Below are 26,915 nucleotides of genomic sequence, written 5' to 3' on the forward strand. Positions count from 1 at the left end.
CAGCACGCCTCATCATATGTTTTAACATAGGTAATGACTGTGTTGTCCTAGGCATGGTTCCTAATGTTTCAAATAGAAAAAATTCTTCCAAAGACTCCTTGTGTTAAATAACTCCATGGTATGTGGCTGCCCTGGCAATAAACTCCTCGTATGAGATGTCATCAGGAGGGGAAGGTTTAGCAGGGTATAGATCTGGGTCCGTATCTGTAGGAGGATCTATAGTGTAATCATCCCCTGTATCATGATCTGCACCCGGAGAGCCCAGCGGTGTGATGTCTAGAGGGTCTGCTGGTGGTACAGTAGGTACTGGTGGAGGGGTAGGAGAAAAAGGATGAAGAGGGCTAATAGCCACGTCCTTCTTCTTAAGAGGGATTTTGTATCCAGGGGCTCTGTATAACACTGGATTCGCTGTAATATGTCCAGTGTCTGGATTTATATACAGTTTTTCAGTTTTGGATTCAGCTTTTGCTGCATGGCCTCCATAATTGGCTCTAGAGGCTTTTGAATAGAATCTTTGAGTTTCGGTGCCGAAATGTTTGGTGCAAAGCTGGATTTGGCTTTTTTGACTTTCGGAGCCGAATCTTTAGGTGCTGAAGTATCTTGACTCGAGCCCGAGCCGGAAGGCTTGACTTGTGCTTTTGGTGCCGAGCTGGAGGGTGGGCATTAGAAGCAGAATCTTGGTGCCTATCATGGCCGAATGGCAGTGGTGGCCTGGAAGCCTTAAGTTTGATGTAAGCGTGTTTTGTGGGTAAAGGGGCTTTGGTACTCATGGCACCTTGACCGTCTAGAACGTCTTGGGACTCCAATTCTATCTGCACCTCGGAATCTGAATCTTGGAAGGAGACGGCCTCTTCTGCCTCCACTGCTGATGCTTGGATTTTTTCCTGTTTGATATCTTCTCTGAAGATATCTGGGATCTCTTTGATGTTCTGTCACTGCATTTCTTTCCATCTAGCCTGGCAGACTCAGAGGGTCTTTTTCAAGCGGAATGAGCAGCAAGCGTCGCAGTCTTCTTCCCTGTGCTCAGGCGATAGGCACAAGTTACAGACTGTGAAGGTCGGTGCGCAGACACCGGAGCAGCACAAGGGCAGAATTGGAATGGAGTCCGTTCCATTGGCAGATTTACTCAATGTTGATCTCTCAAGTGGAAGTGAAAGAACGGGCTAGGCCCGAAGCCCGCAGTTGGAGTTTAGTCGATTCAACTGTGATATTTTTCAAATTTTCGACATGCGGAGGATGGGAAAACTCGTTCGAAACAACACCGACAAAGGTACAGTAGCTTGCGAACCAAAGGGATTCCGACGAACAGTCTCGACCCGGAGCACAGCAAATCATGTCCAAACCCAATACACGCATGGATATCTCTATACTACACTTACTTACTCCATTCTAACTCTCTTGCTGAAAAACAATCTAACAATGGAGTCGATGCCCATGTGCACTATCACCAAAAGGAGCAGTCACTTTCCCTCGTGGCTGGAAAAGACTTCTTCGAAGAAAAACAACTAACAAACATCTGAACCCAACACTAGATGGTAGAAGGATGCAAAGCATGTTTTTCTATAGCACACATGCCTGGAACATGGTAGTTCTATAGCACAAACACAGCCAAAAGGCAGCGTAGCGCAGTACAGGGTCATACACAAACATAATACGAGTGAATGGTGAGGTAGCTGGTTTGTGGATAGTTATTGCACTGTAATGTAGTGGTCTTTAAAGAGGAAAGACTTTAATTCTTTCCTAAATTGGATCAGCGTTGAAGCCGTCCTGATGGATACAAGAACGTTGTTCCTGCTGCCTTGTTTCTTCTTTTTTACACTTCTTAGTTAGCTAGAGTCCTGGCTGTGGGTGTGCAGAGAACCACCAGAGATGGTGAGCTTGTCTGCGAGATAAGCAAGGTTGCTGAGAACCACCAAAATAGTGAGCTGTCAGCAAGATGAGTAGGGGTGCTTAGAACCACCAGAGATGGGGAGCTTGTCTGCGAGATCAGCAGGGGTGCTGAGTACCACCAGAGATGGTGAGCTTGCCTGCGAGATAAGCAGGGGTGCCGAGAACCACCATAGATTCTAAATTTGTCTGCGAGATAAGCAGGGGTGCTTAGAACCACCAGAGCTGAGGAGCTTGTCTACGAGATAAGTAGGGGTGCCGAAAACCACCAGCGATGGTGAGCTTCTCTGCGAGATTAGCGGGGGTGCCGAGAACAACCAAAGTTTGAGTGCTTGTCTGCGAGATAAACAGGGGTGCCGAAAACCACCAGAGATGGTCAGCTTGTCTACGAGATAAGCTGGGGTGCCCACAACCACCAAAGATGGTGAGCCTGTCTATGAGATAAGCGGGGCTGCCGAGAACCACCAGGGATGTTGTTAAGCTTCTCTGCGAGATAAGCAGGGGTGCCGAGAACCACCAAAGATCGTGAGCTTGTCTGCGAGATAAGGGGGGTGCCAAGAACCACCAGAGATGGTGAACTTGTCTCCGAGAGAAGCGGGGGTGCTGAGAACCTCCAGAGATGGCGAGCTTGTCTGCGAGATAAGCGGGGGTGCTGAAAACCACCAGAGAATGTGGGCTTGCATGGGTGGGAGATAAGCAGGGCTGGCGAGAGCCACCAGAGATGGTGAGTTTACCTGCAAGATAAGTAGGGGTGTCAAGTACCACCACAGATGGTGAGCGTATCTGCGAGATAAGCGGGGTGCAGAGAACCACCAGAGATGGTAAGCTTGTCTGCGAGATAAGAAGGGGTGCAGAAGACCACCAGAGATGGTGAGCTTGTCTGCGAGATAAGCGGTGGTGCTGAGAACCACCGGAGATAGTGAGCTTGTCTGCGAGAAAAGTAGGGGTGCAGAGGACCACAAGAGATCCTGAGCTTGTCTGCGAGATAAGTGGGGTTGGTGAGAACCACAACAGATGGTCAGCCTATCTGTAAGGTAAGTGGCGGTGGCAAGAACCAGCAGAGATGGCGAGCTTGTCTTCGAGATAAGCAGGGGTGCCGAGGACCACCAGAGATGATGAGCTTGTCTGTGAGATAAGCGTGGGTGCCCGAGAACTCCCAGAGATGGTGAGCTTGTCTGAAAGAGAAGCAGGGGTGCTGGTTGTGATTGTCTTCATGATTCGGTGTGACCTGCCTGAGCCCAGGAAAGAAGGGTTTTTCACTGCACACAACAGCAATCCAATCAAATACATACAAAGAGGGTGTTGCGTGTGAACAGGCTGATGCCTTACCCCTGGAGGGATTACACAGTGAACAGCATGGCTACGGCAGAGGAAGGTGAAGAAGGCAATCTTCCTGATTTGTAACATATGGACGTGAGCGATGGATCATTGGAAGGAGTCAAGCTTGTCCCTGAGCTAACGCCAGAGCAACAAAGAGGATGAAGGCAGGAGCTGAGATTATTTTTTTCAGCTGCTCTTACTGACTCCAGGGTTGACACCTGCCTGGGTTCATGAGATTAACATAGGAAGTAGTCTGCCTGTGAAAAGCAAGACTTAGTGTGTCCAGGAATGCACTGAGGCCGAGGGAGCTGAAATGTCACTGAGTGGTCTCGTAGGCCAATAGTGTGGGTGCCTCACCAAGGCACGTGTGTGCGTGGAGCGCTGAGCCCTTAATGAAATCACAAGGACAGATGCATATCCACTCCCAGAGCCGTTGACCTTATGGGTCATCTGTGTGCTGCAAAGTACTTGAGCATCTTTGATCCGACCCCTAGCTACTAACAGACCGGCTGAAAACCTAAGTCAAGGAAAAGACTGCATTGTGTACACCAGAGAGGTTATTTGAGTTAAGGTAATTCCCGTTGGGTTGGGAAATTCTCCTACAACTTTCCAACGCCTGGCGAATCATGTTTTGTCGGGGCTAGAAGAGTTCCGTGAGGCCTGGCGAATCATGTTCTGTCGGGGCTAGAAGAGTTCCGTGAGGCCTGGCGAATCATGTTTTGTCAGGGCTGGAAGAGTTCCGTGAGGCCTGGCGAATCATGTTCTGTCGGGGCTAGAAGAGTTCCGTGAGGCCTGGCGAATCATGTTCTGTCGGGGCTAGAAGAGTTCCGTGAGTCCTGGCGAATCATGTTCTGTCGGGGCTAGAAGAGTTCCGTGAGGCCTGGCGAATCATGTTCTGTCGGGGCTAGAAGAGTTCCGTGAGGCCTGGCGAATCATGTTCTGTCGGGGCTAGAAGAGTTCCGTGAGGCCTGGCGAATCATGTTCTGTCGGGGCTAGAAGAGTTCCGTGAGGCCTGGCGAATCATGTTCTGTCGGGGCTAGAAGAGTTCCGTGAGGCCTGGCGAATCATGTTCTGTCGGGGCTGGAAGAGCTCCGTGAGCCGACCTGGATAATACTGCAGTGATTTGCAATTGAAGGAAGAAGCACCTAGATCAGACACCAGACCACCTTGGTCAAGATACATGGAGTGGGAATGGCCATCAAGGGAGCCAGGTATCAGGTGGGGCAGTCTTCTGTGTTCTACTTTGGCATCAGGTGAGCAACAGAACAATTGGCCAGTTGGATGCCAAGATCCAATCCGTGTTGTTGTGGGAAGTGCCCACTATCCAATCTCAAGTGAGAGCATTCTTAGGACTCACTGGTTCCTACAGGAAGTTTGAAGCTAACCTCATCCCTTTTGTCAGCTTTGACATCCAAGAAAGAGCCCAGAAAGCCAATGTGGATTGGGGAGGGTCAAAAAGTTTCTAGGCACTACAACAAGCACTGTGAAGTGCACCCGTACGGCAGCCCCTCGCTACAGTCAGGTCTTCATTGTCCAGACGGATGCCTACGGCAAAGGAGTTCTAGGTTACTGGCTCAACTCGATGACAAGTGGAAAGAGCATCCAGTGGCTTTTATTAGTTGTACATTACTACTCAGAGAGTGGACCTACGTGGCCATTAAGAAGGGAGTCTCTGCAAAGTACCCAGAGGACTGCAGTGAAACTAGCGATGGTGTCAACTTGGCAGCCAGCTTCCCAGAGGGAAGGGGACATCACCTGGAGTCTGAACTGGAAGGAAAAGCTAGGTCCCTGATTTGAGGTGCCTGAAGCGGACTTGACTGAAGAGAAGGGGAAGGAGCGTGTGAATCCTGCTTAGGCAATCAGAGCGAGTGACGCTTGAGCCGAGGTCCATCTTCCCAGAAAAACTCAAGGGAGAGTGAACAGCGTGGTCCTACATTGAAGCATTGTCTCTCCTACTTGCAGAAGCCAAGACACTGTCCTGAAGTGCGTCTGAAGAAGAAGACGCTGCTTTTAACCCCAGTGTGACCTAACACATGGCATTGTCCTGATGAGAACCCAAAGCAGACCGTGCTTCAGGAGAACAAAATGTATCTGAAGCAGAGGAAGCCACTGTGCTTCATAGAGCTGGTGCTGGAGAAGGGGCGCAGCCCTGGAGAAGACTGCCAGCGGCACCTGTGACCTTTGGCTCGGGTCCAGCTCACCCCAGAGGAGAGTCTTCACCATCAGCCACATCTGCAAAGTTGGAGCATGTCCCCGTCCGATATAAACGGTGGCCCCCTGAAGCTGCTACTTCCGGACCCGAGTCAAGGGGATGCTGCACTTGCAGCCGGAGCATCCTTTCCTGAGGAGGCGAAGTGCCTGAAGAGTGCTCAGGGCCCTACTGCAGCCGACGAAGGACTAAAGAGGACTCGCTTGTGGCGAGAGAGCTTTTGGGAACCAAACTTTAAGACATAACTCTAAATGCTAGCGGTTGGGGGGTGGTGAATAGAGGGGTTTGCACTGTATCTGTGCTACCAGCCCATTATATCTTTTCCTTCTTTAAAGGGAAGTGGAGGGGGGCGGAAGAGCTTACATCAGGATAAAGTGGCCCTCCGCAAGTAAAACATTACCTGTCTTTTGTAGCGTGTAGCATTTTGTTTTACATGCATTAAAACACGTTCTTTTCGCAAAAGAAACTCAGCACACTGCTTCCCTCATATGCCGAAGTAGGCACAGTTATGACTCGAGCAGCTCTACACTTCTGCAGCTCCAGCCCCCTTCATCACTACATTCCCTGTTCATTGAAAAGGCAGCAGTGTCAATCTCCACACATATGAACCCAACGTCCTGCCCGTCACTTGTACCTCTGAGAAGGACGTAATGGGAGTAACTACACAGGGGTCAATCTCTAGCCATCTTCCTCCCTTATCCCCCTCTCTAGGATCAGGACTCTGGAACCAACACTCTGGCACAGGTGCCCTACAGAAGCCTCACCACCTCCTCTCACTGCCTATGGAATAAAGCCTGCCCCGTTTCCCCCTCACATCCCATGGAAGGAGGTGTCAGTGACCCCTCATCTTCTTACTCTTAGTGTGCAGGAAGGGACCACAGATTAAAGACGCACACACTCTACACACAGGCAATATACCATCCCTACTGCCCCCAACCCCACTCCATGACCAGAGCACTTACTTGTTAAAGAGGTTAAGGCCGATGCGGTACTGCCGCCTCTGAACAACATCGTTGTTGAAGGCAGGTGAGTCCCAGCTGTGCCGGGTCTCCCGCTGGTAGGTCTGCTTGCACATAGTATTAGTTGGTGGTTCCCGCAGGCTGTCTCGCGACGAGGACCCGGTGCTGCAGTTGATGGTTTCATTGGAGTTAGTGGTGCTATTCAGGCTGTCATTATCACCATCTGAGTTTTCAGGGTCTGACTTGGGATGGTGTCCAGCTGTTGCACTGTTGCCATTACCCGCTGACACAGCCTCAGGGTGAGGGTGATAGAGACGCTGTGCGTTGAGTGGTATGGGTGGCCGTGCTGGGCCCTGAGGGTGCACATGCTTGATCGTGCCATGGGGGTCACAGTTCTCCTGCTCATACACTGCTGGTCTGTTGGTTATAGAGCCCCTGTCTGAACGATCACTGAGATCCACAGAACTGTCACTGGGGGGCTCGATAGTCAATAATGGGAGGTGCGCCCCCCGCATTCGGTAGTCCCGGCACTCCATGCAGGACGGTGTGCTCTTGCGGCTGCCGTTCTCTCGACTGTCCTCCCTGGATGAGGTCGCCCAGTACTCTTGCCGGGAGCCAGTACCCACATGGATATCCTGATCCGAGCTAGGTGATCGATCTAGCGACATGGGTGACACGGGGACACCTTCGTCCATATAAAGCGTGACATCACTGAAAGAAGTAGCTGTGCTGTCCTCTCGCTTGTCCTTGCCCTCCCCCTTCTCAGGCACTCCTGAGTCCTCCCGACGGTCAGTGCAGTGAGGAGTCCGGCAGTTCAAGGCATCATCGATTGATTCCGCCAAGGACTTTACCTGAGGAAGAAGTGACAGCATTAGAATGGCGACATTAAGTGAGTCGGACAGTAAGAGTACTCTAATATGGAGCTCGCCCTTGGAAAGATATCAGCTTTAAGAGGAAAAATGTTCTACAATCCCACAACACAGCATGCGATCCAGTTCACTGAGCAAAGACATCATGAAGAAGGCGCCTGCCAGAAACCTATCCCTGGGAGGCGGCGAGTTCTTCTCTAGGCCAAAAGACTTCCCTCTAACTACAGAGAACTAGCATCTACAATAGACAACCGTGCTAACAGTTAGTGTTGTATGGAGGTTGAGGAGGTGGACATCAGGTCCCTCTGATACAGATCGGGGTTTAGAACACTGACACCACAGGAACACGTAGACAACACAAAATCACAAACCAAAACAGCTGTACAAAGCCATCGCGCACTCTCTAGGTTTTGGTGACTACTGTTCGGGATTTGTCAATTCCCTTAAGTCTCAGCAGAAACAAGGAAAGGACTGCATCATTGTTCTAGGGTCACACCAGTGCCCCTGAAGAATCAGGAGGTTATGAAGGTAGCTTACACAGCATTGCCCCAGACGTCCTGCATCGACTAAAGCACTTTCCAAATTGTTCTATATCAAACAGAGTACATCCTCAGTTGTAAGGCAATGGGATGGTGGACTGAGTAGGGCAGGAAAGGAGGTGACAAGAAGATAAGTGACATGACGCAGCCGGCTCGGAAGCAGCAGCTTTTATCATGTATCTCCTTTGTGGTAATGTTTCATTTCTCTCGTCAAGCACCTCAGTTCAAAACATGGCTTCAGTCCTTCAGAGCCCACTGAACCAAGGTGGACGTGGCAGAGCCTCCATAAAGGCCCACAGACCCCTCTGTCTGACCCTCCTGTGTTGCTTTGTTTCTGGCACAAAAAGTCTTCAGACTTGCTGAAAGGCTCACACAGAATGTGCTCTGATGTCCCTGGCTCAATGTCAATGTAAGAGTTGGCCCCAAGAGAGAATGAATGGCACAGTCTTAGACTCACCTGCTTCGAGAAGCTATCCTCCAGCTCAGTGGTCTCGGAGAATTCCCCAGAAGTGGTGATGGATTCCCCATCCATGCCACTGCAGGCGCTGCCATACTGAAGACTCCTCTCAGACTGCGTCCGTGCCGCTGCAGACACCCCCTCATCCAGGGACACAGGTTTGCCCTCGAAGTAAGCAGCGTTCTGGTGCTTCTCGTACTCTTCAAAGGAGTACTGCATCCGCATATTGGAGAGAATAATGCGCCGGGACATGCGGCTCTCTGATGCAGAGCTACGAAGCCGCTCAAAGTTCTTATTCATGCGATATTGTCGAAAGGCAGTCTGAATGGTTCGTGCAGCTCGCCGACTCAGGAAGTACCCACCATACTTGCGTTCCAACATCTCCACCTGTTTAGAGAAACAAAGGAAGGGACAGCAGCAAAATGGGAGACTCCGCGAACATAAGGATATCATTCAAAAGTAGATTGGAAGGAAGCAGACCACTGTAACCTGCCAGCAGCCGGACATCACATCAGGCAGCCAGCACTGGGGCCCTGCTTCAGAATGCCAGAGACAGAATATTTCCTCAGACTACCAGCACCAGGCCATCTCCCCAAACACCAAGCGACCGACCTCAAACTGACACCATCCAAACCCACCATCTCCTACACTCAAAATACAAACATATGGAACACGAATGCCACTCCAAGGAGGTAACATGTGGTCACATAGTGCATTTTTGGCATCCAGCTGACACCTCCAGAAGACACTTCCTCCATGAGACTGCCACGTTCGACCATCTGACACCAGCAGAAGAAAATCCCTGCATGAGATTGCCACCCCAACCAGCGAACACCAGCAGAAGACAATCCCTCCGTGAGACTGCCACCACAACCAACGGATACCACCAGGAGACAATCCCTCCTTGAGACTGCCACTGCAACCGGCGGATGCCACCAGAAGACAAACCCTTCAGGAGACTGCCACCGCAACCAACGGATACCACCAGGAGACAATCCCTCCTTGAGACTGCCATCGCAAACAGTGAATACCACCAGAAGACAATCCCTCCATGAGATGCCACCACAACCAGCGGACACCACCAGAAGACAATCCCTCCGTGAGACTGCCACCGCAACCAACGGATACCACCAGGAGAAAATCCCTCCTTGAGACTGCCACTGCAACCGGCGGATGCCACCAGAAGACAATCCCTCCATGAGACTGCCATCGCAAACAGTGAATACCACCAGAAGACAATCCCTCCATGAGATGCCACCGCAACAGCGGACACCACCAGAAGACAATCCCTCCATGAGATGCCACCGCAACCAGCGGACACCACCAGAAGACAATCCCTCCGTGAGACTGCCACCGCAACCAGCTGATACGATCAGAAGACAATCCCTCCAGGAGACTGCCACTGCAGCCAGTGGACACCACCAGAAGACAGTCCCTCCATGAGACTGCCACCGCAACCAGCGGATACCACCAGGAGAAAATCCCTCCTTGAGACTGCCACTGCAACCGGCGGATGCCACCAGAAGACAATCCCTCCATGAGACTGCCATCGCAAACAGTGAATACCACCAGAAGACAATCCCTCCATGAGATGCCACCGCAACCAGCTGACACCACCATCCCTCCATGAGACTGCCACCGCAACCAGCTGACACCACCATCCCTCCATGAGACTGCCACCGCAACCAGCTGATACGATCAGAAGACAATCCCTCCAGGAGACTGCCACTGCAGCCAGTGGACACCACCAGACGACAAACCCTTCAGGAGACTGCCACCGCAAGCAGCTGACACCACCAGAAGACAGTCCCTCCATGAGACTGGCACTGCAACCAGCGGATACTGCCCTTATACTGGCAATAGCCTGCAGGCAACAAACACAGATGTCAGTCCTGGCAGTGCCTGCCAGCTTAAGTAGCAACCCTTGCCTACAATCTACTACCACAAATCTGCCCCGCAACTCCCACAAGAGTGTGCTAGTAAGGGACAGTTAATGCAAACAACCACATGCTATTTGACTACCAAAACAAGATCTTACCACTAACCCTCAAACTAACCTTGACTCAGCCATGAGGTTAACATACGAAGAAGACCCTGCCTTCAGAGTACTGCTGCCTGCACACTGGCACGGCAAGGACCAGTTAACTGTAGCTGTTAGTCTACAAACACAGGAGGTCAAGCCCTCCCTCACACAGGAAACATGAAGACTCACTCATGCCCTCAAAACGTAACCGGCGCTCCTCAGAACTTCAAGTGCCGATGCCCTTGGTACTAAAACAAGGCACTGCCATTGCCTTTATACTGCTTACACAAAGGAGTTACCCAAACCCATTCAACTTACCCATGGCCTCATCCAGTAACAAGGAGTTACCCGTGCCCTCTGATAAGACAAGGAGTTTCCCTTTCCTGCACACTAACACAAGGAGATACCCATGCCCTCATACAAGGAGTCAACCATACCCTCCATTCTACAACAAGGAGTTACCCATGCCCTCTGATAGGACAAGGAGTTACCCGTGCCCTCTGATAGGACAAGGAGTTACCCATGCCCTCTGATAGGACAAGGAGTTACCCGTGCCCTCTGATAGGACAAGGAGTTACCCGTGCCCTCTGATAGGACAAGGAGTTACCCGTGCCCTCTGATAGGACAAGGAGTTACCCATGCCCTCTGATAGGACAAGGAGTTACCCATGCCCTCTGATAGGACAAGGAGTTACCCGTGCCCTCTGATAGGACAAGGAGTTACCCGTGCCCTCTGATAAGACAAGGAGTTTCCCTTTCCTGCACACTAACACAAGGAGATACCCATACCCTCATACAAGGAGTCAACCATACCCTCCATTCTACAACAAGGAGTTACCCATGCCCTCTGATAGGACAAGGAGTTACCCATGCCCTCTGATAGGACAAGGAGTTACCCATGCCCTCTGATAGGACAAGGAGTTACCCATGCCCTCTGATAGGACAAGGAGTTACCCGTGCCCTCTGATTGGACAAGGAGTTACCCGTGCCCTCTGATAGGACAAGGAGTTACCCATGCCCTCTGATAGGACAAGGAGTTACCCGTGACCGCACACAAGGAGTCACCCGTACCCTTTGTACTGAGACAAGGAGTTACTCATGCCTCTGATAAGACAAGTGGTTTCCCTTTCCACCGTGCTAACGCAAGGAGCTACCCGTTAATGCACAGTCACTCATGACGTAAACACATGAAGTTACCTGTGCTCTCACACTCTAACACAGACGTCACTCATGCCTTTGGATAGCAACACATGGAGTCTCCCGTCCTCAGGGCCCTACTGCTAACAAGCCCTCCTTTGCCCTCACACTGCTAATACTTTATACTCTCGCCTGCCCTCAAGCTGATAACACACAAACTTACCTCCACTCTAAGACGGCAGCAAGAACATGAAGTTATTCTCTGCTCTCAGAGACCTGACACATTCAGTTGCTTCGTGCGGGCTGCAGCCATGCAAGCAAAAAGAAGTGGTAATTGTGACCTGAAGCATCGAAGTAGGAAGCGTGTAGAACCGGTGACTCTCCCACAATTCACATGCTGCTGTACCCCTGCCTCAGGCTGTAAATACCACAAGTTATTTGTTGCTCTCCATTAGCTACCAGAGGAAGGCCAAGGCAAGTCTGAACCTAGAAGGCAGCTGAACATTGTCACATACCTGTTGTGCTGAAGTCCCTGAGCTCAAAATGTCTGCTGCTACATTCCAACCTTTATGATGCAGGCCTGGGTACAGAGCTTACAACTGGGCTCTAATTGTACCATCTGCCCATTCCAGGCCATGGACACGCTGAGCCAAACCGAAGAGGAAAAGAAAGCCAGCAAAGCGCCCCCAAAAGATGTCACATGGTTTGTCATGGAGGGAGCCATTAGCGGCACAAGTAACAGATGGTGGGTGTGTGGCCCTGTGGTGAGACTGGCAAGGGTCCAGTGTGAACTGGTCTGTACTAGGTCTGGGCCTTGGCTGCGCCCAGCCTGCACCAGGTATTAGTTTTGTGGGGCAGAAGCAAGCCCAATCTATGCCAAGGCTGCGTCCAGTGAAAACCCAATCTGCCTCAGGAGTTAGTCTGGTGTGGTTCCAATGTGAGCAGCAACGCTTGTAGTTATTAGTCTAGAGTCAGCCCAGTTTGTGCCAGGTATGAGCCTATTGTCCCACAGTGAGCCTAATCGACTCTAGGTCTGTGTCCGTGAGAGTTTCATCTCTGCCAGGTCAACACCCAGTGTGAGATTTCTCGTGTATTTCTATTGTGCCAACCCAATGTTTGCCCACTGTACACGAAGTGTCAGCCCAATCTGCAGCACGTGAGCGCAGTGTACACGAGGTGTTAGCCCCATCTGCAGCACGTGAGCGCAGTCTACACGAGGTGTCAGCCCATTCTGCGGCACGTGAGCCGAGTGTGAAACTAACTTGTGTCCAGTAACAACCCATGGTGTGCCAGGTCTACACGAGTGAGAGCCCACTCCACATTGGGTATTTGTCTGGTGTGGGTCCAACGTTAGCCCAATCTGTGGCCGGCAGGGCCGGCGTTTCACCAGACAGCGCCACTGGTGAAACTCCACTCCTTCCCCCATCTGCCCACTCCTGTTGAGGATCCTAGTGGGGGCCCTTTTGTGCTCACAGGTCACATTCTGGCTGAAGACCTCAGAGCAGTGACTAGCCTGCGATCCCACATTGGCACCTTGCCCCCTCACCTTAATCACCCATTCAGTTGCTAAACTATAGGTGAGAGTCCCTGAGATGGGCTGAGGCAGAAGTAAGGGGGAGAGGAGAGAGGGAATCGAAGGAAGATATGAAAAATAAAGTTGGAATGTTTTTGCACACAGCTTGAAGGCAATAAAATGTACTGGGTATCTGGAATAAGAGATTTATTCAAGACTGCTCAGGAGGTCAGCTACCTGTCTGCATCTCCAACTGTAAGTACCCCGGGCCTAAGCCCAACCCCCAGGCCAAAAGCCAGCCCTGGTGCCAAGTATGATCCCAGTCTATGCCAGGTAAGAGCCCAATTTTTGGCGGCCGTGAGTCCAATCTACACCAGGTGTGAGAACTATTTCCACCAGCTACGAGTCCAATTTGCACCAGATGTTAAGCCTAATTTGGCACCAGATGTGAGCCCAGTTTGCACCAGGCATGAGGCCACTTGAGGACGGTGTGAGTCAAATCGGTGCCAGGTGTGAGATATGCGCTAAGTGTGAGCCGGACACATGTCAGGTGTGAGTCCAATGTGCACCAGGTATGAGCCTAATCTGTGCCAGGTGCAAGCCCAATTTGCACTAGGTGTGAGCTCCTAAATTGCAGAAGAGGTGAGGGTAGTGTGAGTCCAATCGGCGCCAGGTGTGAGTCACTTACAAACACACAGACTGCAGATTAGGAGGCGCAGACTGGGAACTCATTCCTTAAGACCTTCTGCACATGGGCTCTACTCAAACACTTTTCATCCGTTGAAGAGTCGCCCGGAAAGAAGTTCAGTGTCGCTTCGCTTTATGCTTCGAACAGTTCAGCGCATTGAGAGTGCGTGGTGTGGACGGCCTCGTCGCAGAGACCACAGGGCTTTGTAACTGATAAAGTACCATGATAGGATAGGAGGGTACGCTAGAGGATGTCTGGTACGGAAGCCTGTGCGGCTTACGTTGTTTGAAACAATGGTGGGCAAACTTCTACCACTTGGAAAAATAGCAAGCTTACGTACTGGGCTTATAAACATCTTGTAGAAGGAGCATACACTCTTCTGGAAGGTGAATTTACCCAAAATCCAAGTTCTAAGGTGCCAGTTTGATAGATTCTGTGTCGTGATGTGTGAGTGGCATGGCTGACCCTGATCTTGCGTGAGCAGCTCTACTCACTGAGACAATGTCTGACGTGAGTGAACAAACCTCTCTAATGGGGCAGAAATCCACAGCTGCCTTGCTCACGTGGGCGCAGTCAAGAGGATCCGCATGTCTCCATGCTTCATTTTTCTAACTACGTACGGGATTAATAGTAGTCAAGGAAAAGCGTAGGCAAATATGCCTGACCAATTTATACAGAGAACGTTACCCAGGGACTGTGTGTGTGGGTACCGGGAGGTGAAGCTTGGACAACGAGGTCCATTGTTGGCGTTTCCCATCACTGAAAGCAGTAATGGATGACGTCCCATTCGTTGGTCAGTTGCACTCTGCTGTACAAGACCTCGAGGTCACCGTCCTCTCGTTGCAGATGCTTCAGCAGGAGAAGGGATTGATGTTGAATGGCCCAATGCCCTATCTCCTGTGCGAAGATTGACAGCTGGGCCGAGTGTGCAGTGCATGATGACTGCAGACGAGCACTGCTTTGTTGCGAGTCACTCTGTAGAGTGTGGGTTGTGCCCTCTGCACTGTCACTCGTTCTAGCAGATTCATGCGTAACCTCTGCTGCAGTGGGGTCCAGAACCCCTGAATGGTCAAATGGTCCAGATGTGTGTCCCACCCTGTGAACAAGGGGTAATGGTCACTTGAGAATGACCTGCCCAGTAACAAGATGTAGTTATTCAACATTTTCGTTTATGCTGGAATCCGGGCTAAACCGCAAAAAAAACAATTGATGGACAGAATGCTGACTAATATTCAAATGTCAAATATTCACCCCAGTGCAGAGATCTGGGCCCTTAATGCATCGTTTTTTTGCTCCCCATGCCATTCCAGTTGGAACCCAACCATCACAATCCGGGCTGTACCAGCACTCGGTCAGCCAGTGAGCACTGCCTGGGTCGACACCCGTGCAAGCACGAGCCATCATTCGCACGGGTGAAGGGGAAGCAGCATTTGAAATGCTGTCTCTCTCTTCGTTGGCACAGGCTTTGCCGGACACTGTGTTCAATATCTATTGCTCCTAAGGTGAGTTCCATTGGATGAGTGACGCTGCTTGTGTGGTGTGGGCGAGGCATTGCTATTGGCTGCTCCTGCTTTCCATCCACTCCTCCAGGTATGGAAAGACACCAACACACAGCATCCACTGCATGCCATTTGGGAGAGACCCCTGGGGCTGTTGTGACCCCCAGTGACGGCGGAACATGCTTTCGTATCCGCAGGCTAGGAAGCCTTCCATGGGTAAGGCTCCAAGGATGTGTCTTGCTGGGAGTGCAAGCTGCAGTCGTGACAGAGCTCGACTCCCTCATCCGCTGGGATGCGAGCCTCACAAGGTTAAGGAGGAACACGCGTGTCAGTATGTGCTGATAGTTTTGCTGGACCTGTTTTTTAGGTATGTGGCAGATTGGCATTTCCACCACTGTGGCCTCATCAAATGTGAGCTGTGTCTTCCTAGTTCGTCTATGTCAGGCTCCTACTCTGGGAGATGGTCAAACATTGCCCTTTCTCAGGGTGAATGTATCTTTTCCTCTGCCTGACATCAAGACTGTCCCAGCAGTTTGAGGGATGCCGTTAATTTGCTTTGTGTCGATGCCTGTTTCACAGCTCACTTTGCTGCTGAAGAAGGTATTATGGAGTTGAGATGGTGTCTCTACGCGTCGCAGCTCTGGAGCGAGTTGTCAAGGCCTTTCCGGAGCCAAGGTAGGCTGTCAATGTGAGTGGGCTCTGGCACGGTGTCCAATGCCAGATCTTGAGATGTTTTTGGAGTTAGGACTTACAGCTCTCGCACCTCTGCATAGATGTGCTGCCACCAGCGCCTAACCCTTAGAGCTCGACTGACCCTGAAGGGTGGAACCGTCAACTGGTAGCACTGTCCACTTACCACACAGTGCAAGCACCGGTGGTGGACTCGATGTGTGGCACGTGGAACTAGCCGCCATTGAAGCTGAGAGCTGCCTTGAAACCCACTTATTAGAGCAGGGGCTTGTGGTATTGCAGTGCTGTTATATGGAAAAGCTCTGGCAGAATGTATTCGTTTAGAGGCCTGAAGTCCAAGATCGGCTGTGGTGCCCGTCCTATTTGGGGATTAAGAAGTACGGGAAGCACTCTACTTCATTGTGATGATGTTGGAGCACAAGCTCGATGGCCCCCTCGATGAGGAGCACACGCACCTCTTTGAGCACCTGCATATGATCATTGCTGAGGATGTGGTGCTGAGGTCAAAAGATTAGTACCCCTGCTGCACCACCAAGAGAACCCCTTTTCAGAAGGAAATTCTCTGCCACCAGGGAAGGAGAAACCTCAGTCTTGTCTATTGTGTGGTCAGGAGGGTGGAGGGAGAATCCCTGTTCTGAAGCAGAGATGCCCCAGTTGAAGCAGGCGCTTCCTTTGCCCCACCTGTTGCCTCTGTAACTACCTTGACCAAATGTCTTAGAGGGTTCTAGGTCCTGAAAGGACTGCTGCTAGTGTTACGAGCCCTGAATATGGGCAGGCGATGGTGTTTAGGTACTCCCTATGGTCTGGTGCTCACGAAAAGTAGACCTGGGTTCAGATGTATGAAGATCACCCGCTGGTGTGGTTGTTTCCAAGTCCTTCTTAATTTGATGTTGCATATGTGTTATTGCACGTCTGGCAAGAAGCCAGAAATACAGAAGGAAGACGATGCAAGAGGGCGCTTATGTTTATGCCCTGGGAGTGGGTGTCTGCAGCAACCAACATACATCTTATATTTGCTTTTGATATTACTTTTCCCTTTGCTCCTTTTTTTGGACCACAGGCAGGTGTTTAATGTGCTACTCCATTTCCTCCTAATGGTCACACCGGAAGAGTGAGCCCATAAAATTAGCGATTTGCTAGTGCATAGGGGTCCTGACTGCCTCTCGCTTTCCTACCGCTCTAATCCTCTATGAGAAAGACCACCTCCGTCGGGACCATGTGCATCTTAAGGATGCCTTGGTATGCAGCCCTGTGGATTACCACAGGATCTGCAGTAGCGTCGTCTGAGGGGAAGCCTTAGAGGGGAGGTCTTCAGGTCAAGTTGTCCCATGGGTCCTCTCCGCCCACAGTAATGCTAGGCTTCCGGATGCTGTATGGGGTGGTATGGTGGGAACTATGGGGGTGAAGGTGGGTAGGTGTGAAAGGGCATGGGTGTGGTGAAGGACTTCTGGAGAGTGGTAGTGGGTTGGTAGCCCTGTACCTAAGGCATGGGTGTGGTGAAGGACTTCTAGAGAGTGGTAGTGGGTTGGTAGCCCTGTACCTAAGGCATGGGTGTGGTGAAGGACTTCTAGAGAGTGGTAGTGGGTTGGTAGCCCTGTACCTAAGGCATGGGTGTGGTGAAGGACTTCTAGAGAGTGGTAGTGAGTTGGTAGCCCTGTACCTAAGGCATGGGTGTGGTGAAGGACTTCTGGAGAGTGGTAGTGGGTTGGTAGCCCTGTACCTAAGGCATGGGTGTGGTGAAGGACTTCTAGAGAGTGGTAGTGAGTTGGTAGCCCTGTACCTAACCATTATTGGAATTGGACCGGTGGATTGCTCTAGAAGACAAACCTCCTTTTCTTAGAGATCCTGGCAGGTGTGTGAGGCTGCTCATGTGAAGGAGGTCTGGATGGGTCTTTCCTGTGAAGGGGTGGATGTAGATCTTTTTGTGATTAGACTCCCGGATGTCTGACAGCTGAAGCATAAGCAGGCCCTCGCTCGACTCTGATCTGGGCATCAATTGTTCTTTCGGCGTGGACCTTGGGGACAGTTTGACTGCAACTTTCTGTGGTTATTTCAGTGCAGAAAATGGCTTTTCGGTACCAAGGCACCAAGGAGGTGGCAATGGGTGGCATGTCTTGGCATCTAGTGTTGAAGGCTTACTCAACATTGAAGGGGGCTCTGTGGATCCAGCAGATTCTGCTGGTGAAGCTGGACCTTAAGGTTACTGCCTCCTAAAGCTGGGCTCGGGGCTCGATGTCAGATGTCCGAGGGAACAGTGCTCTGCCTCAGCCTGGGATTCTTTTGGGGTCCAAGCGGATGGGATTGACACTCTTGCACCTGAAGGAGGATGGGGCTTCTGGTCTTTTGTCTCAAAGGCTTCTGGGCTGGAGGCTTTACTTCTTTGTGCTTGGTCTCTGAGGCCTCGGAGGACAACATCTCTGGGCTCTCTCCCCTTTCTGGGACTGGAAGTCCTCTGCTTCCTCCCCCTTGCTGCTGTTGGCATCGTCTTGCCTGAAGATGTTGTGGTTTCAGGCGAGGGCAGGTGCTGCATCTTGTGATGTGGCCAGCGCTTCACTCTTCAGTACCGAAAGGTATTCTTTAAGGTAAACAGTCATAATATCGAGAAAAAAAATATCGACTGGACAGAATATCGAGTTTTTAATATAGAATGGACAGAATATCGAATTGCCAAAATATAGTGGTGTAGAATATCGAAAAGCAGGTAAGAAATATCGATTTACATAATATAGAAGTAATATCGACAGTCATTATATAGTTGTTAAAAATATCGATTTTTTTTATAGTGTTTTAAGTGTTAGTATATGTGTTAAAAGTATGTATTCATTTTGGAATGTATGTTTGAATATTTTTAAAATAATGAATTTTAATTTATTTATTTTTTGTGTAATTTAATTCCGTAGTGGGTTGTGGGTTTATAGGGGATTAGGGTGGGAAGTAATTTAATTATAGTACATTAAATAATAATTTTTAGGAATTATTAATTATTTTTAATTTAATTTTGCGTTTTACTTCTGTAGCGGGTTGTGGGTTTATAGGGGAATAGGGTGGGAAGTAATTTAATTGTTATTAAGTACTTATTAATTGGTATTGATAATTAATTTATTGTAATGAATTATTAATTGGTAATTAATTTTTAATAATTGGTAATTCTTTTTTATTAATTGGTAATTAATTTGTATTAATTGATTACTTGATAAATATATTAATTGTATTAATTTATTATTCGGAGCGGCTTGTGGGTTTGTAGGGTAACAGGGTCGGAAGTAATTTAATTGAAATGAAGTAATTATTGAAAATATTTTTGTGTATTGATAATTAATTTACTGTTAATTGGTATTTTTTTTATTATTTATCAATTTTTGGTATTGAAAATTAACTGGTTGTTGATTAATTAGTAATTGGTAACTAATTTGTATGAATTGGTAATTAATTTGTATTAATTGTTTAATTGATTATTATGTTAATTGTATTAATTTATTATTTGTAGCGGGTTGTGGGTTTATAGGGGAATATGGTGGGAAGTAATTTAATTGTAAATAATTAATTATTGGAAATATTTTTGTATATTGATAATTAATTTACTATTAATTAATTATTAATTGGTATTTGTATTTATTAATTTTTGGTATTGAACATTAATTGGTTGTTAATTAATTATTAATAGGTCATTAATTTAAAAAAAAATATTGGTATTTATAATTAATTAATTATTAAATATTTTGTGATTGGTAATTAATTTTACTACTTTTTTATTGGTATTAATAATTAATTTCTTTTTAATAAAATATTAAATTATTATTTTCCCTACTATTGCACTCACTGGACTGGGAATAATAATTTTTCCCCCTACGCTATCCAACGCTTTCCCTACTGTTGCACTCTTTGGAGTGGGATAGTAATTTTTACCCCTACGCTATCCAACGCTTTCCCTACTGTTGCACTCACTGGAGTGGTAATAGTAAATTTTACCCTCCCGCTATCCAACGCTTTCCCTACTGTTGCACTCACTGGAGTGGTAATAGTAAATTTTACCCTCGCGGTATCCTGCGCTAAAAATATTGATTATTTTTTATTAATATTACGTTAATATATATATGTATTAAAAAATAAAAAATTATGTTTATTTTTTTTAACTAACATGAATTATTTATTATTTTTAAAGTTATTTAAGTATTTTTAAATATGTTTGAGTTAATTATATTTATTATTTTATTATTTTTACATTACTTTTAAGACATTTAAAAAATTCGATATTTTGAATATTTTTTACAACAATATTTTTGATTCAATCTTTTTGTACTTACCTGTTTGTAGATAGGAATTCGATATATTTGCATTCTATATTTTGTCAACGATATTTTGGCAGGTCGATATTTTGGCATTCTATATTATGTCAGTGATCCCCCATGGTGATGTGACCAGGGCACAATTAGAAAGGTGTTCATTCACGTTCAGTAGGGTGACCTGATGCTCCTGTATGCCTTGCGATGCTGGTCAGATGTAAGATTTCCACTCACGGCCTGGCAAGAAACCCCCAAGTGCAGTGCCTGGCTGCCCTCACAGCCATTGTTGTTTTCATCTTTGTAGTCAAAGTTCCAACAACTGGCCCCGAAGTTCAAAGCACAAGACTTGACTGTCACAGCGCGGGCACTCAAACGTTCAAACCTGATGGTGGAAGAAAATAATCTCATTTGTGGCCCTTGTCCTGGCGCAATGTAGAGTGAGGGTGGAGCCACAACTGGACTTAAGAGTCAAAAACAACTTTGAAGAAAATAAAAAGCAAATGACCAACACTACGAAGCAGGAGTACGCAGGCATGTGTATCTACAGCCACTCATGCTACAAACATCATTTAACTCTCAACTCTCAAACTAGGGAGTAAAATAAACCCACCTCACAGCCCTTGAAGAGGACGACACTAATTGGTGACCCCAAAACCCAGAGCTCGACGTCACTGTCCTTCACCTCACAGCCCTGAAAGAGAGCGACAATGGATGACACAACCAAACCTGGAGCTCGACACCTCTATCCTTCACCACAGAAAGAGGGTGCAACACCAGTGGCATGGCCAAAACCCAGAACCACTGTTCCTCACCTCGGAGCCCTGAAAGACAGTGACGCTACACGGCACCCTGAAACGCAGAGCTTGACACCCTCGTTCTCCACCTCACAGCCCTGTAAAAGGGCAACACTTACTGGCATTAACCAAGCGGCGTCGCAGCCATGGAAAAGGATGCTTCATCCAGCATCCCTCACTTCATCTCCTCTAGATCCTCGGCTGCTTGACCTCCGGATGGAGGCCTAGCCCTGAATGCCTCCGCAGTGGCCCAGTTCCCCGGTACGATGCCTTACTAAGGATCTGGCGGCAATGCCCGAGGCTCTCATCTGACCTAGTGATACCTTCCTTGACCGGAGATCACGTTTACTAGGTTGCACGCCGCTGGAGAGAACCCGTTTCAATAAAGTGCATGCTTGCCTCTTGCTATCCGAGCATCACAGCATGAGGTCTGAGGAGGAGCATTGACAAACCAAGGACAGGCATGGGGAGAGGGCCCTGGAACATCTCATTTCTAAAAGCTCTCCAGGTTTGTCCTTGTGCAGGGTCAGAGGCCATTTGTTTGCCACCATTTGCACAAGGGCTTTGAATGCAGCGCGCTCATTGGCTGCAGCAAACTTTCAGGGGGGGGCAGTCTTCTTTTACAGTTAGGCTTTCTGGAATTATCGCATCTAGCCCCAGAATGACCCACTCAACAGGAGCTCCTGTAGGCATGACTTAGAGGTGACGAGCACAGAACAGATAGAATGCCTCTCAGCACCCGCACAGCAGGTCAAGCAGGGAGTCTGCTGCACGGACAGCCCTCTACACCTCATCGTATGTCACTTGTCAATGGATGATCTCCAATGCCTGCTTCTAATGGCCATTACTGTGGTCTTAGTCGCTGTGATAGCCCTCTACACCACAGGTGGTCTGGGCTCTGGAATATCTAACATCACACCTGAAGCTAGGAGACTTCATAGAACCTAGAATGTCTCCGCGACTCCTCAGACGCACCATCTGAAGGTGGCTCGGGACTGGTCCAAATCAGAGAAGGTCAGGCACTACCAGAGCCCTCAAAAGTGCACCCCACAACACCGAGCCCCAAGGCGATGCAACCAGAACCCTGGCCTTCCTCAGAATGAAAGCGTAGATTTGGGGTTAAAAACGTTCCAGCTTTCACTAATGCCTGGTCGCGGACCAATGGTAGACTACATCTGGCTGGTTGTTATTTTTGTGAAAGTCAACAAAGGACGTCCAAGCAAAGCAAAAAGAAGAAACACAAGGGATATTAGTGCAAGAAAAGAATACTGAAAAGGAATCTAACTGGTAGAAAGTGAACAGCAACATTTTCATGCCAGACCTGCATTGAAGAACGTAATAAAACATGTAACCAGCCAATCTCCGCTACATCTAACGTGGGTTACGCTTTGGGAGCAGTGGATGGAACCAAACTCCGGTTGCACCTGCAGGTTGGCCTGAAGCTACTAAATCTAACATTGGACGTGACTGAGATACTTTATTGTCCACACTTTTGAAATATGAGTTGTTGCTCGCCCAAGACTGACTCAAGTGACCAGTGGATTTATGACCCCTCCTGAGAGCAGAGCCCTTTTCTCGCTACAGTTCAGTCCGTAAGAAAGAAGGCGGGAGGCATATGAAGACAGAAAAAAACAGATGTTGGAGGACTGTATTTACAATAAAGTACCTTTTCGCTTCAGTGCGGGATCTTCAACCAATACGCGTGCTGAAATCAAGCAAATAAGCCCCATGAATGAAGGGAAGAAGACAAGGCAGAGAGACTGACCAAATGTGAACCGACTGCGAAGGACTGCTTGTCCCACTCTAGTTTCCGCCCTTGCCTGCAGGTTTAGGCTGGGATGCTTCGTGGCATCTGCTCAGTAAATGCCCTTGACTGGGACGCATGAGTGGAAGGCTGCCATGGCGCCGTCCTCCTTCTGGGCTGTGCATTCACAGCACCATGGATCAGATGGTTCGCTTTAGCAGGACAGGAGGCCCTGCCTGCTGACACCTGCCTTGCAATGCCTGATTACAACAAAGGCTGATCCTAATGACTTTGGGCAAAGCAACAAACATCTGATTAGATGAATGGAAGTTCTTGGCTCTATTCAAGTTGAAATTAAGGCAGTGGCTACTGTCCAGGCAATGGGGGACCTTTTGGCCGGAGCTCTTCCATTCAGGAAAAACAGACTAAACCCCAGACTAATCCTGGTGAAAGTTAGTTGGTAGTTTTGGTTTGAGTTTGTGGTGAGTCCCGTGATCTGGGCAGATCACTTAATCTCCTTGTGCCTACCACAAATAAATGTGTCTGTCTGTAACGCAACTGGGTCTAGTTCACACAATATAAAACTGCAACAAAAAAAACACATTGTGGTTGGATCTGAACATAACTTTGCCATGGTAAAACAGAAAGGTGAAGGTGGGACTTTGTCCCACTGGCTTGAAGGGACGAAGAGAACTGATAGAACTGTCTTCCAGGAAGTGAACCTGATGCCCCTCTTGAGAAATACTGTAATGGCTCAAATGAAACACCCACCATCTTTAACAAACAGGGGGATGTTTACCCCAAACCAGTGGCTGCTTAGAAGGTGGTAACGTCCAGCAGTGAAAGAGGTGACCGAACAGTGCAGGTCTGTCTAAAGCTTGATAGGCTGAAGGGTGAACTCTAGCGGTGACCGAGCACAGCAGGTGCGTCTAATGCTTGATAGGCTGAAAGGTGAACTCTAGCGGTGACCGAACACTGCAGGTTCTTCTAAAGCTTGATAGGCTGAAAGGTGGACTCTAGCGGTGACCGAACACTGCAGGTCCATCTAAAGCTTGATAGGCTGAAAGGTGATCTCTAGCGGTGACCGAGCACTGAGCACTGCAGGTCTATCTAAAGCTTGATAGGCTGAAAGGTGGACTCTAGCGGTGGACAAGCACTGCAGGTCCGTCTAAAGCTTGATAGGCTGAAAGGTGGACTCTAGCGGTGGACAAGCACAGCAGGTCCATCTAAAGCTTGATAGGCTGAAAGGTGATCTCTAGCGGTGACCGAGCACTGAGCACTGCAGGTCTATCTAAAGCTTGATAGGCTGAAAGGTGGACTCTAGCGGTGGACAAGCACTGCAGGTCCGTCTAATGCTTGATAGGCTGTAAGGTGATCTCTAGCGGTGACCGAACACTGCAGGTCCATCTAAAGCTTGATAGGCTGAAAGGTGATCTCTAGCGGTGACCGAACACTGCAGGTCCGTCTAAAGCTTGATAGGCTGAAAGGTGATCTCTAGCGGTGACCGAGCACTGCAGGTCCATCTAAAGCTTGATAGGCTGAAAGGTGATCTCTAGCGGTGACCGAGCACTGAGCACTGCAGGTCTATCTAAAGCTTGATAGGCTGGAAGGTGATCTCTAGTGGTGACCGAACACTGCAGGTCCATCTAAAGCTTGATAGGCTGGAAGGTGATCTCTAGTGGTGACCGAACACTGCAGGTCCATCTAAAGCTTGATAGGCTGAAAGGTGATCTGTAGCGGTGGACACGCACTGCAGGTCCGTCTAAAGCTTGATAGGCTGAAAGGTGAAATCTAGCAGTGAACGAGCACTGCAGGTTCATCTAAAGCTTGATAGGCTGAAAGGTGAACTCTAGCGGTGACCGAGCACTGCAGGTCCATCTAAAGCTTGATAGGCTGAAAGGTGATCTCTAGCGGTGGACGAGCACTGCAGGTCCATCTAAAGCTTGATAGGCTGAAAGGTGATCTCTAGCGGTGACCGAACACTGCAGGTTCATCTAAAGCTTGATAGGCTGAAAGGTGAACTCTAGCGGTGACCGAACACTGCAGGACCATCTAAAGCTTGATAGGCTGAAGGGTGAACTCTAGCGGTGACCGAACACTGCAGGTCCATCTAAAGCTTGATAGGCTGAAAGGTGATCTCTAGCGGTGACCGAACACTGCAGGTCCGTCTAAAGCTTGATAGGCTGAAAGGTGAACTCTAGCGGTGACCGAACACGGCAGGACCATCTAAAGCTTGATAGACTGAAAGGTGAACTCTAGCGGTGACCGAGCACTGAGCACTACAGGTCCATCTAAAGCTTGTTAGGCTGAAAGGTGAACTCTAGCGGTGACTGAGCACTGAGCACTGCAGGTGCATCTAAAGCTTGATAGGCTGAAAGGTGAACTCTAGCGGTGACCGAGCACTGAGCACAGCAGGTCCATCTAAAGCTTGATAGGCTGAAAGGTGAACTCTAGCGGTGACCGAACACTGCAGGTCCATCTAAAGCTTGATAGGCTGAAAGGTGAACTCTAGCGGTGACCGAACACTGCAGGTCCATCTAAAGCTTGATAGGCTGAAAGGTGAACTCTAGCGGTGACTGAACACTGCCGGTCCATCTAAAGCTTGATAGGCTGAAAGGTGATCTCTAGCGGTGACCGAGCACTGCAGGTCCATCTAAAGCTTGATAGGCTGAAAGGTGGACTCTAGCGGTGACGAGCACTGCAGGTCCATCTAAAGCTTGATAGGCTGAAAGGTGATCTCTAGCGGTGACCGAACACTGCAGGTCCATCTAAAGCTTGATAGGCTGAAAGGTGATCTCTAGCGGTGACCGAACACTGCAGGTCCATCTAAAGCTTGATAGGCTGAAAGGTGATCTCTAGCGGTGACCGAACACTGCAGGTCCATCTAAAGCTTGATAGGCTGAAAGGTGATCTCTAGCTGTGACCGAACACTGCAGGTCCATCTAAATCTTGATAGGTTGAAAGGTGAACTCTAGCGGTGACCGAACACTGCAGGTTATTCTAAAGCTTGATAGGCTGAAAGGTGAACTCTAGCGGTGACCGAACACTGCAGGTCCATCTAAAGCTTGATATGCTGAAAGGTGAACTCTAGCGGTGACCGAGCACTGAGCACTGCAGGTCCATCTAAAGCTTGTTAGGCTGAAAGGTGAACTCTAGCGGTGACTGAGCACTGAGCACTGCAGGTGCATCTAAAGCTTGATAGGCTGAAAGGTGGACTCTAGCGGTGACCGAGCACTGCAGGTCCATCTAAAGCTTGATAGGCTGAAAGGTGATCTCTAGCGGTGGACGAGCACTGCAGGTCCATCTAAAGCTTGATAGGCTGAAAGGTGATCTCTAGCGGTGACCGAACACTGCAGGTCCATCTAAAGCTTGATAGGCTGAAAGGTGATCTCTAGCGGTGACCGAACACTGCAGGTCCATCTAAAGCTTGATAGGCTGAAAGGTGATCTCTAGCGGTGACCCAACACTGCAGGTCCATCTAAAGCTTGATAGGCTGAAAGGTGATCTCTAGCGGTGACCGAACACTGCAGGTCCATCTAAAGCTTAATAGGCTGAAAGGTGATCTCTAGCGGTGACCGAACACTGCAGGCCCATCTAAAGCTTGATAGGCTGAAAGGTGAAATCTAGCGGTGACCGAGCACTGAGCACTGCAGGTCCATCTAAAGCTTGATAGGCTGAAAGGTGGACTCTAGCGGTGACCGAGCACTGCAGGTCCATCTAAAGCTTGATAGGCTGAAAGGTGATCTCTAGCGGTGAGTGACACTAGATATTGCAACAGCAGAAGTGGTCATGAAAATGACAGATCGTTGACCATGTCAATGTATCTCCTGGTAGTGCACATAGGCATTGCGCTGGCTAGAATACTCTAGCAGTCATGGGGGACGTTAAAAGGTAAATATGCTTGGTCCTCGGAAACTAAGCTGCCAAAGGCAGAGCCTTGGGATCAGAATGCTGCGCCTGTCCTCAGTCCTACCTTCAGCGGCTGGATAAGCTGCAGCGGGACTAGGGATCTCCCTGACAGCTGGTGCAGATCCATATACGTGTCCAGGTAAAGCTATAGGAATGAGGACGCCTGAATTCTTCATTTTGCTAAGCTCATGTTAATCGAGGGAAAGCAAACATTCCAACCACCTTTTAGAAAAGTCTCCTCCCTGTGCTCCATTACTAGCACCTCCTGGAGCAGAGTGCACGTTATTTGTTCTCTCTGAGCACAAAGAGGTCCATCTGCTTCCTGTCCCATTCCTCCAACACCCCCTTCTACCGCTGCGGGTTTTACTCCCATTTGTACCAGACCAGGAGGGTTTC

The 26,915-nt window shown here is 48.9% G+C and overlaps 1 protein-coding gene across 3 annotated transcripts in view; it reads right to left on the reverse strand.

Moving 5' to 3' along the window:
- Positions 1–26,915, reverse strand: part of IQSEC2 (IQ motif and Sec7 domain ArfGEF 2) — a 559,465-nt gene that overhangs the window by 366,793 nt on the left and 165,757 nt on the right. For all 3 annotated transcript variants that reach the window (XM_085629906.1, XM_085629904.1, XM_085629905.1), the window contains exons 3-4: positions 8,241–8,627; positions 6,379–7,226 (exon numbers count right to left, since the gene is read on the reverse strand). In XM_085629906.1, coding sequence (XP_085486032.1) covers positions 6,379–7,226; positions 8,241–8,627 — 1,235 coding nt within the window. The remainder of the gene's footprint in view (positions 1–6,378; positions 7,227–8,240; positions 8,628–26,915) is intronic.

This window comes from Triturus cristatus, chromosome 10 (assembly GCF_964204655.1).
Source record: "Triturus cristatus chromosome 10, aTriCri1.1, whole genome shotgun sequence".
NCBI lineage: Eukaryota > Metazoa > Chordata > Amphibia > Caudata > Salamandridae > Triturus > Triturus cristatus.